At 41.0% G+C, this 13,871-nt stretch overlaps 1 protein-coding gene across 3 annotated transcripts; it reads left to right on the top strand.

Annotated features, from left to right (window-relative positions):
- The first annotated feature begins 2,849 nt into the window (after nt 1–2,849).
- Nucleotides 2,850–13,202, top strand: LOC134929408 (uncharacterized). Of its 3 annotated transcripts, none has more exons than XM_063925050.1 (5): nt 2,850–2,916; nt 9,360–9,892; nt 10,548–10,688; nt 11,267–11,924; nt 12,829–13,202. In XM_063925050.1, the coding sequence occupies exons 2-4, from the start codon at nt 9,373–9,375 to the stop codon at nt 11,911–11,913; spliced, it is 1,308 nt and encodes a 435-aa protein (XP_063781120.1). In that variant the 5' UTR covers nt 2,850–2,916; nt 9,360–9,372; the 3' UTR covers nt 11,914–11,924; nt 12,829–13,202. The 3 variants fall into 3 exon arrangements, with proteins under 3 accessions (XP_063781120.1, XP_063781118.1, XP_063781119.1); XM_063925048.1 differs by lacking the exon at nt 2,850–2,916 and adding an exon at nt 2,926–3,296; XM_063925049.1 differs by lacking the exon at nt 2,850–2,916 and adding an exon at nt 2,926–3,236.
- Nucleotides 13,203–13,871: the final 669 nt, after the last annotated feature.

Genomic DNA, 13,871 nt, shown 5'->3' on the forward strand with positions numbered 1-13,871 from the left:
TTATTTATTTATTTTATTTGGTTTAAGAAAATCATATTGCTTTCACTCTATACAAATATCTATGCAATTATGTACCTGAGACAGCGATTATAGAAATTACCACCCCTCTGTTTTTATCAACAGTACCACCTAGATTCAGTTTTTAACTTTAAACACTTAATAACACAAATGTGCGACTAGTAAATTACAGATATTTTCTCTGTTGGAATATTTTTCCAATCACAAACTTGGTACTGATATTTTTTGCTGTTCTCCCATTTTTATCACTATCCAGTGTTTGTTTTAAACATTTGTCTGTATTATTCTTTTCATATTAAAACATTTAAAATTACTCTATACATTAGTGTTTTTCTCAATATCAAGTAGCGCCACAGGTCCTTGTCTTTTCTATATTTGTAACCATCCCTTAATAGAATACATAGACAGCTCTCGTTCAAGGTATTGAGGGTAGGGTTACATTTGGAGGCACCGCGTGAGATAGAAGTTACACTCAGGCCCTGTTACACCACAGGTGTCAGCTGCCATTAATTATTATTGATAAAGTCCTCACATCCCTAAAAATAAAATACAAATATGGGAAAGAAGCAAAGGAACAGGGAGAAGGTTGGACATAAAGCCATTGCTGTATCAGTTGGGAGAGTTGAAGCCAATAGAGAATGTAAAAGTATGGACAAACAAGAGTACCATAAGGGACCAGGCTTAAAGGAAGAGGTGACATGCAAGTTTGTGGGAACTTTTGTAAATAACCTAGGTGTGAAAAATGAAAAAATATTAGATGTCCCTGTAGAGTTGGAGAAGAGAAAGAAAAAATCAAAGGACAAGAAAGTCAGACTTGATCCCCACCTAAAGGATAGTGAGGGAGGTGTTAGTGACAACCTTGCTCATACTTTGGTCGCTAACATGGATTATGGAATGAAAGGAGATAAGAATGTTCTACCACTGAAAGAGAGAGTTCCAGGGGAAGTGAAGATAGATGTAGGTATACAGAGATTAGAAACTGTGCTAAAGCAAATAGCTGAGGATTATAAGAAACATGGACAATTAGTATTAGCTCTTCCAAAAGATCAACAGAAGGACCTGCTTTCCCTGTTTCCAACTTCCATTGAGGAACCAACAAGAAGAGATAGCCCAGTGGATCTACAGACCCCGATAGAGGTGATAAGACATATAGCACTGGACAGGTCTAAACATATTTATCAGTTGTTGGAGGTTCTAGATGAAACCCGATGGAAGCTAAAAGAAGAACAGATGTTTAACACCAAAATTGATGAGAGGAACAAAGAGCTTGAAAGAGAACTTTGGTTTATACAGAGAGAGATGGAAACCATGGCATCTGATGAAAGACAAACCAGAGTGGATCAGGAGCAACAAAAGTTGATAATGTACCAGCAGCAGGAAGACAATATTCATTCTCTGGAATCAAAAATAACTGAGTTGTCTGAATTATTGGAAGTGGGTAAAGAAACTGAAAAGGAGGATCATATTTGTCTGAATGAAATGAAAGAAAGACTGTCTCAGCTAGAATCTGAGAATAAAATACTCAAGGATGCCAACTTCCTAAACAACTGTCCTGAAGACCGTATCCATGAATTTTCTATGCGACCGGATACTAAGGACATAGCATTACAGACTGAGGTAGTGGATGGTATATTTCTGAGACAATCTTCTATGAATAAAGTTGATAGTAAAGGGACACAGTATATGTCTCTTAAAATGACTGGCACAGTAATATGGTTCCATGTGAAGAAAGGCTATGGCTTCATTAAAAGGCATGACACCGGAGAAGACATATTTGTACATTGGACATCCATAACGAAGAATAACCCCCTAAAACTGTTGTACAGTGTAGGAGATGGAGAGAAAGTAGAATTTGAAGTGTTGGAAGGGGAAAAGGGTGTACATGCAGCAAATGTGACTGGCATTGGTGGAGTACCAGTGAAAGGGAGTCGATTTGCTCCAAACCGACAAGGATCATACAGTTATTGTTATCAACCACGAGAAAAAGCGGTTGATGAAGGAAGTGCATATTCAGAACAAAGGCAAGGGAGAGATCCAGCTCCATGTCATCCTTCTACAACCTTACATTACCGACCTCTCTCGAGATTCAATGGTAGAGTAAATCAGTCCCAGGATCAAGAAACGGAAAATTCAGATGCTAAAGACTTGATAACTTTAGAAGCTTCGTCAGAGAAAGAAACTAGTCTCAGTGACAATCGTAGTGAGGTACATGATAACTTTACCCTAGCACAATCTCTTAAATCTTCCATCCGAAGTCCAGTACTAAAAGAAGTCAATAAATCAGGTGTAGAAGAGCAAGGGAAACCAGCACGATCAGAGAACACTATCCCTGGGAGGCATGAAGGCTATGTAGTTCCATCCCTCCCTATTTGGCCAACAGTTAAAATGGTTGAGATGAGGTGGCTTGCTAATGGATGTGAATGAATATATACTATTTTAGCATAGTGAGTAAGGTAGATGGTGCATTGGCACCTAAAGATGTTAAACAGTGACAATGCACCAGGGGGAGAAATGTAACCCTGATTTAGGGTTTAAACAACACTTATACTGAGGTAGTTATAATATGGTGACTAAAATGGAGTATAAGCATATATATTATTCATATAAAAGTTAATGGATGTTGTAATACTGTATGCATGTTTTGAGGTAAATAATACAGTTCACATATATGTAATTGTATGTACATTGATGTAAATGTAGTGGTGAATACAATGAAGGCTTATTTTATGGTTTCACAGTGTATCTAAAGGGTTAATGTCCTTGTGCTCCTAACTGTCAATCACCTAGTGGGGTGATTGCCAGTGGGCGGGGCATCACCTCAGAGTGGGTCATGTGACTACTAGAGAGGGGTGGAGAGGTGCTGTGAGTGTAGCTGAGGGAGAGACTGCATATCCCTTGGTGAGAGGACATAGTTTTTTGCTGCTCCGGCCGTCGCTCGCATTAGAGCTGAGCGGTATACATTGCGGCGGCCGGAGGGGGCTTAGTGTGTGTAGCCAGAACAGGGCTTCCTTACTGTAAAGGTGGTGACAGCAGCATTGAGACTCAGCACTGTTCATAGAACCCGGCATCAGCGCTAGTCAACTCACCCAGCAGTATTGGAAGGGCGCACCTATGACAGGGAGACAGAGAGGGTTCCTTCCTACCTATTACCGGCACAGACTCTGACAGCCACAACAAAGAAGCCAGGACCAGCAGCAGAGGCTCCATTCTGTGTGGCTGTAAGTGTAAGGGAGGAGTCGGGGGAGCAGCCTGCAGCAGCATCACTAGATCGTAGAAGTGTGAGTGCATAATCCAGCCATTTATATTACCCCTACACTAAGCACAGCAAGCCATAGGTGACTATTGTACATAGTCAATTTCATATTGGGACTAAGGACTCCAGGGCTAGGCCGCAATAATGGCTATTAAGCAGGAGGATAGTAATGGGTCACAGTAGTCAGAGTGACCTATAATTACAGTTCCATGTATGGCTTAATCATAGTGCTAAGGAGAAGGTAGAAAGCACTGGGTATATATATGTAACAGGAGGAGTGGAGTGAAACTTGAACTGTTTAACGCTTCATAAATAGTTTTAAAGCTCCCCCATATATCAGCATCACATCAGTCAAAGGAGAGCCAGAGACATTGTTCCGCAGCGCTAAATAGAAAGTAACACCCTAAAGCTGCCACCTAATGTGTGTATTTATGCCCCTGAATTAGCAGAATTAGAGGCAAGGACATTAAAGGTAGCCATACTACAGTGACATTGGATGGATGTTAAAGCCTCTTAGCCACAAAGGATTAGAATATCATCCCGATTCAAGGACTAGCTTGTGGCACTTTAATACAACTGTGTTATATGTATATTCGTGAACCCGTAAGAAGGACTGACACGTAAGAGACTATTAGTATTAAAGTTAAAGGATTTGAGCTCGCTGTGACTATGATAAGAGAAACCATCTCTTGCAGATATATTTAATATAGACTCATCCTAAGAGACAACAATAATTTGAGGCATACAGGAATCGAAAAGCTATATATGCTCTGAAATATAGAAAGCATCAGCTACTTCAAATGGACACAAGGACGCAGCATAACAAAGGTTTATCATACCAGCTTCTTAGGAGTTTAGTTTAATACTGGACAACTACGGTAACATTTTTACTGAGGAAAGGATACAGATTCCTTGGTAATCAACTGTTGATGTTACTATCTATGAGCTAAATAGATACTTTCTGTTATCTGCCAAGGAGGAACTATAAGTAACCTTATAGGAGAAAGTAATCGCTACCATAAGTAGACTGAGCCAAACATCTTTCTCTTTAACTGAAGGGAGAACTGATAGTTGATACTAAAACATAGTGTCAGACATTCTGTATTAACTGCTGTTATTTTTAGGAAGTTTATGGGCCCTTATAGTGCACTATCATATTAAGAGTACCCGGGTCACTCTAACACCTAAGGGTGTCTTGAAAAGAAAAAGGATTTGTTGTATTGCATGCAGGTACTGTGTATAGGCCTAATTGACCGGGGGTTAGCATGGATTAATGACTTAAAGGGGAATGTGTAATTGATGAAATGTTATTGTATACTTAATCCATTTGGTACTGGTCATTAAAGTGTTATACTTTCCATGTGTGTCTGGTCCGTCTGGAAGTTGATCTGAAGATCCAGGAAGAAAGAGACAGGTATATTAGATAATATATCTATGATATAAGGGAATCATCCCCTAAGGATAGAGATCAGGCTTACTCAAGCAAGCCTTAACGGTAGTTAAATACTACACATAGCTTGAGTGGAGGCACAGCTATTAGGTAACCATCCCTTAATAGAATACATAGACAGCTCTCGTTCAAGGTATTGAGGGTAGGGTTACACTGCTACAAAAAACAATATTCTTATTTTTACACTTGGCTATCAGCCCCCCATCTGCCGCCCTTGGATGGGGGGGACAGCCTCGGGCTTCACCCCTGGCCCTTGATTTAAGGATTCCCCACTCCTCCAGGGTACCCCGGCCAGGGGTGACTAGTTAGTGATTTAATGCCAGGGCTGCAGGGACCTATATAAAAGTGTCCCCCGGCTGTGGCATTATCTCTCTGACTAGTGGAGCCCGGTGCTGGTGTTAAAAATACGGGGGACCCCTACGCTTTTTGTCCCCCGTATTTTTGGCACCAGAACCTAGCGCAGAGCCCGGTGCTGGTTGTTTAAATATGGGGGATCCCCTGTCAAATTTTACCCCGTATATTTACAACCAGGACCGGCTCAAAGAGCCCGAGGCTGGTTATGCTTAGGAGGGGGGGCCCCGCGCAATTTTTTTTTCAGTTTTTACAGTAAACAGACCCTTTCCCATAGATAACCATGCACAGATCTCATTGATCCGTGCATGATTATCCAAACTCGCCTGGAAAAAGCAGGTCTATTTTTTTGCTGCTTTTTTTAACGAATCGCAAAAAAAACACCCGCACTTGAGCACTCAGAGACTAACACCCAAATACGAATGAATAGTGAATAGCCGTGTTGTATGAAATAACAGCCGTGTTTGACTGATGGTCTATTCATTCGTATTTCTGAACTTTGCCAGTAAAACCATTACGAATAGCCCAAACACTGCCGAGATTTGTGCTTAGTGAATTCCCGTGTTGGGACTTAGAAAAAAAAACACAAATCGGTCAAACTCGGATTATTATTAAATATAGGCCCTAGTATGCCAGACCAAGGTCTTTTAGTTTGAACTTGGTACTTAACAACAATTGGATTTCAGCTATTTGGCTTTCTTGCCCAGCAAGCAACAAATCATCTATGTACACAGCTATGATGAATACACTTTTTTAGTTTCACTTGTAGTATAAGTAGTGGTCAGTTTTAGAACATACAAATTCAATTTCTAACAAGGGGGCTGATTCAGACCTGATCGGTGCTGTGCGTGTTCGCACAGCAGCGAGAAAGCCTGAATTGCACATGCGCCGGTGTTGCAGTGCGCCAGCGCATGGCAGACAGCCGACAGCTGTTGTAGCCCAGTGATCACCTTTGACTGATTGACAGGCAGAGGCGGTCGCTGGGCGGGAGGGGGCGGGCCGGCTGCATTTAGCCGCCGTTTAGGGGGCGCGGTCCGGGCAATGCAGGCGTGCCCAGACCGTTGGGGGGTGGGCCGCGGCAGCTGCGTGACGTCACACGCAGCCACTGCGACCCGGGCTGCAACGAGTAGCTCCCTGCCAGCACACAGGAGCTGCGCTGGCTGGGAGCTACTCCTACAGTACAAAAGTATCGCCGCTGTGCAATTCTTTTGTACTTGTGTGGGGGGTTGGCCCTGACATGCGGGGCGGACTAGCCCTGTGCTGGGCGTCCCCCCAGCTGTGTGTATGTTGGAGCAGTGCAGTGTAACCCTGTGTGTATGTGTGTTGGAGCAGTGCAGTGTAACCCTGTGTGTGTGTGTGTGTGTGCGTGCGTGCGTGCGTGCGTGCGTGTGTGTGTGTGTGTGTGCACGCGCGCTGGAGCCTCAGTGTAACCCTGTTTGTGTGTGTTAGAGCAGTGCAGTGTAACCCTGTGTGTATGTGTGTTGGAGCAGTGCAGTGTAACCCTGTGTGTATGTGTGTTGGAGTGGAAGTGTAATCCTGTGTGTGTGCATGTGCTGGAGCAGTTCAGTGTTACTTAGTGTGTGTCTGCTGGAGCATTGCAGTGTAACTGTGTGTGTGTGTGTGTGTGTGTGTGTGTGTGTGTGTGTGTGTGTGTGTTCGTGCTGGAGCAGTTTAGTGTAACCCAGTGTGTGTCTGTTGGAGCAGTGCAGTGTAACCCTGTGTTTGTACTGGAGCAGTGCAGTGTAACCGTGTATGTGTGCTGTGTGCTGGAGCAGTTTAGTGTATCCCAGTGTGTGTGTCTGCTGGAGCAGAGCAGTGTAACCATGTGTGTGTACTGGAGCAGTGCAGTGTACCCATGTGTGTGTGCTGGAGCAGTCCAGTGTAACATGGCGCATGTGTGTGTACTGGAGCAGTGCAGTGTAACCTACTTTGTGTGTCTGCTGGAGCAGTGCAGAGTAACCATGTGTGCGTGTGTGCTGGAGCAGTGCAGTGTAACCCAGCATGTGTGTGCTAGAGCAGTGCAGTGTAACCCAGCATGTGTGTGCTGGAGCAATGCAGTGTAACCCTGTGGGTGGGTGGGTGTGTGCTTGAGCATTGCAGTGTAACCCTGTGTGTTTGTGTTGGAGCAGTTCAGTGTAACCCGGTGTGTGTGCTGGAGAAGTGCAGTGCAACCCAGTGTGTGTGTACTGAAGCAGTGCAGCGTAACCCGGTGTTGTGTGTGTATGCTGGAGTACCCGGGATGGGTACTTAATTTGAATGTACAGTATAGGAGGGGTTTATTTAATCACAGTATATTGGGGTATGTGTATATATAGGGGCATGTATATAGGTTTATTTGGGTGGTATGTGTATATTCAGGGGCTGTAAAATAGTAACATAGTAAGGGCGGGATGTACTAATATTCGTGGCCAAAGTAGTGAATTATCTATATTTTTTCGGGTTTGTTCCGCTGCACAAATCCCGATAATTCCGTCCCATGTATAATTTTTTTGAATCGCAATCAGTCATTGCGAAAACTCACCCTCCCTGCGATACAGATGCGGTGTCCCGGTAATGCGTACTGCGCATGTGCAAGGCTGCACGAGCTTTCTGACATGCGCTGTTGTGTTTCCGGGATGCAGTGCTTTCCGGACATGCGCAGTCATTTTTCCTGGACGCCGAGGGTCTTGGCGCCATTCCATGGAGAGTACTGCGCGGACAGGTGAGTCTGGTCTAAATTTTTCTTTCAGGGCTGCCAATAGCATCGTAATGCCGACAGTGTGTTATGGGATGCAGGAGTACGGTTCAGCGTTTCATAATGACGCCCCAGTTGTTATAGCTTATGGGACGGGTGGTCTGGTAAATTTACTAAATTAGCTGACTTTCTGCTTGTTGTTGTACCTTCTGCCTAGTCCACATTGTTTATCTATTTTATTGTTTATTTTTGCCATATGTATGTGTGTGGCGTGTGTGTTGTTTTTTTTCTTAAATATGTGTGTATGTTTTTATTTTTTATTTTTTATACAGGTACAGAGCCAGAAATGCCCCCAGTGTGCCAGATAAATGCCCCCAGTGTGCCAGATAAATGCCCCCACAGTGCCAGAAATGTCCCCAGTGAGCCAAAAATGCCCCCACAGTTATTGTTTATTTTTGCCATATGTATGTGGTGTGTGTGTTTTTTATTTCTCAAGTATGTGTATGGTTTTTTTTTGTTTTTTTTATACAGGTACAGAGACAGAAAAGCCCCCACAGTGCCATAAATGCCCCCAGTGTGCCAAAAATGCCCCCACAGTGCCATCCATAAATGTGGGCCCCTCCCACCCAATACCTGCGGCGCTGAGTGTGTGAGGAGTACTGCTGAGCCTGTGCGGGCGGCCGGTCGGCCACTTGTGCGCGCTGCGTGGTGCCGGCGTCTGACGTCAGACTCCGGCGCAGCGCGCATAGCGCACACACGGCCGGGCGGCAGGGCCTATCAATGCTGCAGAGCAGGGCTGGCTCCAGCTTCAAATATGGCGGCGCCAGCACGCGGCGCCCCGCGCGGCGGCTCTATTCGAACATGCCTAGAGCCGGCCCTGTTTTATATCATCTAAAATCATGAGCATAGTAATACATACATAGTAATACTGTGTTGGTTCATGTGGACTTTCTACATATTAATAAATTTAAATATTTAGAAATTTGTTTGCACCCAATTATTCATGACTCATCTTTATATATATATATATATATATATATATACAAGTAGAGGGTACCGGCTCTCCCATAAGCCAACTGCAATTGTGCGCCGGGTGCCTGTGCAAATGAACGTATACACAAGTGGATGATGGCACGGCACTCCAAGGCGACTTGTTAAATCATGACACAAACGGCAGAAGTTCAGCAACGTTTCAATGTAATATACATTGTCCTCAGACTTGAAACGTTGCTGAACTTCTGCCGTTTGTGTCATGATTTAACAAGTCGCCTTGGAGTGCCGTGCCATCATCCACTTGTGTATATATATATATATATATATATATATATATATATATCTTTATATATATCTTTATATATATTTACCTCTGTAGTGCAAACCAATGTTAAAAAGTTTCTTAGGAATCCGGTATCAGCTGTTAAGTTAGAATATGGTTCTGCACTCCAATCTCCTGCATCTGAAAAGCCCAACAAGTGCTGCTGTGACATATTTTAATATGTTATAATGTTTTTTTATTAGTTTTTTTTTATGTGTATTTTGTTTTCTGTGTCTTTATTACAAACATTGTTATTGTGTTGTTGCAGTGATTTTATTTTATATTTTCTAATTTTTAGAAAATTTAACTTTATGTTAAAAATGACAGATACTCCGAGTAATGATGAAGAAATTTCCAATGAATCCACTGAATATGACCCATCTACACAGGAGGATGAGGAGTCTGAATTGGATAAAAAGAAAGCAACTCCAAAAAGGGCTCCACGTTTCACATATATCGAAAACGAGGCACTTATTGATGGCGTTCTGACAAATTATAAAACTCTTTTTGGGAAACTCGGTGGCCAGCAATATTGTTTTGAAAGGAAAGAAAAAATTTGGAAAAAAATTGCCCAATTAGTTTCCTCTGTTGGAAAGGTTCCTCGTTCTGCATATGTTTGCAAGAAACGTTATTCTGATTGCAAAATTGCGGTGAAAAAAAAAATGTCAATGATGCATCTTCATGCCAAGAAAACTGGAGGAGGTTCGTGCTTAAAAATCGACATGTGCCCATGGGAGCAAAGGTTATCTGAAAAGTTGTCTTTAAACGCTGTAAGGGGGATTGAAGAATCTATTGATACGGAAGCGCCAGTATCTCCACCAAAAGCATTCGGTAATTGATTTTACATAAATATGAATAGATAGATAGATAGAATAATTTGTTCAAGGAAAAAAAAGGCAGGCACTCAAAAAAAACATGTAATATATAATGCCCAGTTGGAAGTAATTAAATTTCAACGTAGAGCGGAAAAAGATATGACCATTGGCATATCTATAATAGGTGCAGTGTGTGTGATGCACATAGGCCCCAGGGTTCAGGGGGGCCCACTGCACACAATGCAACCATTTTTTTAATACTTAACTTTATGTAGTCCCTCGTCGGATACATCACTTTTTGCCAGTGCAATATATTCTGAACAGTATGGGAAACAAATGCCTATTGTGCCTACAGTAAACTCTGAAAACATGGCACAGTGGACATTTCTCAGGATTTTCCTACATGCACATAAGAATTTTTTTTAGGAATATGGCCACTGTGCCGTTTTCACAGAGGTATGTGTATGTGCAATAGAGTATGTGCTGAGACTCTATTGTCGTTGTGGAGAAAGGATTTCACCGCCGATTGACTCAGGAGAGGTAAGTATTATAAACTTGTGCAATTTTAGGTTTGTTTTTGTATTAGTTGTGTTTATCATTTTAGTTTAAATGCATATGAATTTAACATTGTATTGGTTTTATTTTTTTAAATCCTCTGTTTATGTATACAGGTAAAAAAAAAACACAGAAACAAAGCAAGAAATTTGTTAAAACTACCGAATCTATGAAATCTTATTCTGCAAAATCTCTGTTAAAAGCCAAGAAAATTGTCCACAAGAATCAAAATATGGATGTCAGCCACTCCTCCAAAGGTAAAATATTTTCCTAATGTATGAAATGATAATGATAAACCACAATAACTATCCTTACTAGCCACATCAGTTAGTCTCTGGTGATCCGGTTAAGCACTGATGGGCACTGTCTCCCCCCTGTTCTGCCCTATGATCATGGTGCAGCTTAGTGATGATGCAAATTGGCAGCTCATTTTACTGCACCTTGGGTCACAGCATTAATGAAGGCCCAGCCATCCAGCGTTTTCTCAAGCAGCGGACATCAGACTAGCAGTGGACACTGGAGTGGGTGGTGGGGCCCTTTGTCAAGAGAGTGATTTTCAAATGATACTGCAGAGACTCATCCCAGTTAAAGAGTATGCTCTCAAGCCCTGTCCCATCTACAAATTCTAACATTCATTTGTTTTCCTATATTCTTGCAATGCAAGATGGTTGAAGTTATATCACATGGAATCTCCATGTTGAGATGCATATGGTTAAAATTTTAAAGCTAACTTTGTATGTCTTTTATACTGTAAATGTAATTTTTTAAATGGTGTTTATTTTTAATTTTAAGTTAAATTTATTTTTAATCATTTTTTATTTTTTTCATTTTAAAGTGAAGACCTCCTCCACAAATATTAGGTATGATTTGGATAAATCAGAAAATGCAAGTAATCTACTAACGGAGACTTTGGAGATTCGAGACTCTTCGGCATGTGATTCTGAAAACAGTCAAGAAGGCAAACCTGAGTGTTCAACTTCAATAAATAAAGGAAGAAGATACGAAGGTTTGAAAAACATGACGAGTAAATCTCAGATAAAGGCAACAGGAGTATTTCCCATCAATGATAATATTAATAATCTAATAGAGTCTGCCCTTAACGTAAATAAGAATGTGGTCAATCAAGAATTTGAAATTTTACACAAAGATTCAACTGAAATAATAAGAGTGATATCTGAGCTTGGCAAAGAAATCTGCAAAAATCAAGAAACCATGATATATTATCTTGAAACGATTTCAGAAAAATTAAAGGCAACAAAAAATCCTGATGTAGAACACGTCCCATCCTATCAAGAACAAATGGAGAATGAAGATGAGAATGATCAATTTCCGACAGGACAGGATGAGGACTCCAATTATCTGAATTCAGAGATTCCAGAGTCTGGTCATTTGAAACAGCAGGAGATTGGGGATATGGCACAAATAGTTCGTCCAAAACGCTTGTTCAAAAGACCAAGAAATTTTTTTGATAACGAGGATTAAAAGTTTTTGAGGTAAGTGTCTGTTAGAGTGGATGTGTATCAATGACTGTGCATATTTGGAAATTTTAATACATCTTTACGTATTAAACTTCAACATATTTTGAGGTGTATGCATACAGAGATGGCCCTAACCAATATTATGCCCTAGGATAAAATTTTGCTGTTGCCCCTTAACACCACCGCTAGTTCTACCTCTGACCCTGCACCCCTTTCCCACCACCATCACCCCCCACCCATAGCAGTCCTTTTTTTTTTTAACACCACCTGTAATTAAAATAAGAACAGTGTGCACATTCGTCGCACAGCTCAAAAAGGTTTGTGTTTTGCGGTCAAGGGGCATGACCACACAATAGCACCCCCAGTTCAAATTATGGCTCACAGTAGTACAACTTTATTCACAATTTATCAACCGATAGTGTACGAGAAGCCCCACAGCATGCTGCCACTCCCTGACAGATCCAGAAGATAAGGTGGTGAGTTGTGGCGGCACAAGGGTGGAATCCATCAGGGTGGAATCCATTAAGGTCTTGAGTATGCTGACTGCGCAGAATCTTACATGTCGTTATCAGCATGCAGGGAACTTTGGCTATGGCAATGGTCTGCAGATGCAAAGTCCTGTCAATCTGCTTGCGGCCGCTGCTGTAACCACTTTCTTCATTAGCAGTGTTGCAGCCACCTGCGCAAAGCGACTGTCATGCATTCGCAGAAAATACCCGATTGACCTGTTGTGAAAAACTTATGCCACTGGTTGCCACTAGAAAGACTATTGTTCTTAAATTTTTATTATTTTTAAAATGATTACTCCAACCTGTGTATGTTCATTTATTGTATTTTGTATTCATGTAACAGTTGTCTCTAAAACCATGATTTAAAAAGCTGTTGTATTGTTGAATTATTTTATTTTTTATTCCTACAGGTGACGGTTATCTTTGAGATCTGTATTGCAAGAAGATTTATTTTTCATTTAACATTCAAATATTCAGTTAGAATCGTCTACGCTTGGGATACATATTTTTTGGAAAATACAGCGACTGTTAAAGTGTCAAATTTAGAATCCCAAATTTATGTATCTTTTTCAATTATTGTTCGAGAAGTTTATATTCTGTTTTAGTTTGACATATGTTTCAGCAACTCAGATGTTCATTTGAATAAAAATAAAAACTTACTCTCATCCTAGTGATGAAGCCTGTCACCTGTGACCTTGGTGAAAAAAAAAAACCTAAGGAGGGTCTAATAGAACAGTGGTGTGTGTTAAAATGTTGCATTTATTAAAACTCATATTTGAAAGAACCAGAAGACCTTGGTATATTTTTTATATACATTTATTATCATTTACTCATTTCACTGTATTTTTTTTAAGTCCATATTCTTTTTATTTTTATTTTAAAAAATTTTTTTTTTTAAACAACAGAAATATAATAAACACTGCCAAGTGAACCAATGGGTAACCTATTCTGAGCAACTGTATTAACACATAAATCAGAAAAACATTCATAAAGGTTGAGGTTTATTGCCCACATTAACTAAAATAACTTTGAATCAATTGGGAGCGAACACCAGCACCATGTAAGGTACTACCATGATATTCATCAGAGCGATTTGAGGCATTTACCTCAGTGACCCTTACTTTTCGCTCCCATTCAATGCTATAGGCAATACACATGTTGTGAAGAATGCAGCATACGGTGAAGATTTTACAGACTTTTGCAGCAGAATATAGTAAAGTGCCACCTGAATGGGAAATACACCGGAAGCGACTTTTTAGGATGCCAAAAGCTCGCTCAATTATTCCACGAGTTGTAATATGAGCTCTATTATATTTTTTTTCATTTCTATGCCTGGGTCTTGGAACAGGAGTCAATAGCCAGGGCCTGCAGCCATATCCTGAATCCCCTACAAGAAGACAAATATAACTAAATTATTTGTATTAACATTTGAATAAAATGAATTTTGTTATAG

Source organism: Pseudophryne corroboree, chromosome 5 (genome assembly GCF_028390025.1).
Source record: "Pseudophryne corroboree isolate aPseCor3 chromosome 5, aPseCor3.hap2, whole genome shotgun sequence".
Lineage (NCBI taxonomy): Eukaryota > Metazoa > Chordata > Amphibia > Anura > Myobatrachidae > Pseudophryne > Pseudophryne corroboree.

Coding starts and splice junctions, on each gene's coding strand:
- LOC134929408 (XM_063925050.1), top strand. CDS start 9,373: ATGTTAAAAATGACAGATACTCCGAGTAATGATGAAGAAATTTCCAAT. Junction 9,893..10,547: donor ATCTCCACCAAAAGCATTCG/GTAATTGATTTT, acceptor TTATGTATACAG/GTAAAAAAAAAACACAGAAA. Junction 10,689..11,266: donor TGTCAGCCACTCCTCCAAAG/GTAAAATATTTT, acceptor TTCATTTTAAAG/TGAAGACCTCCTCCACAAAT.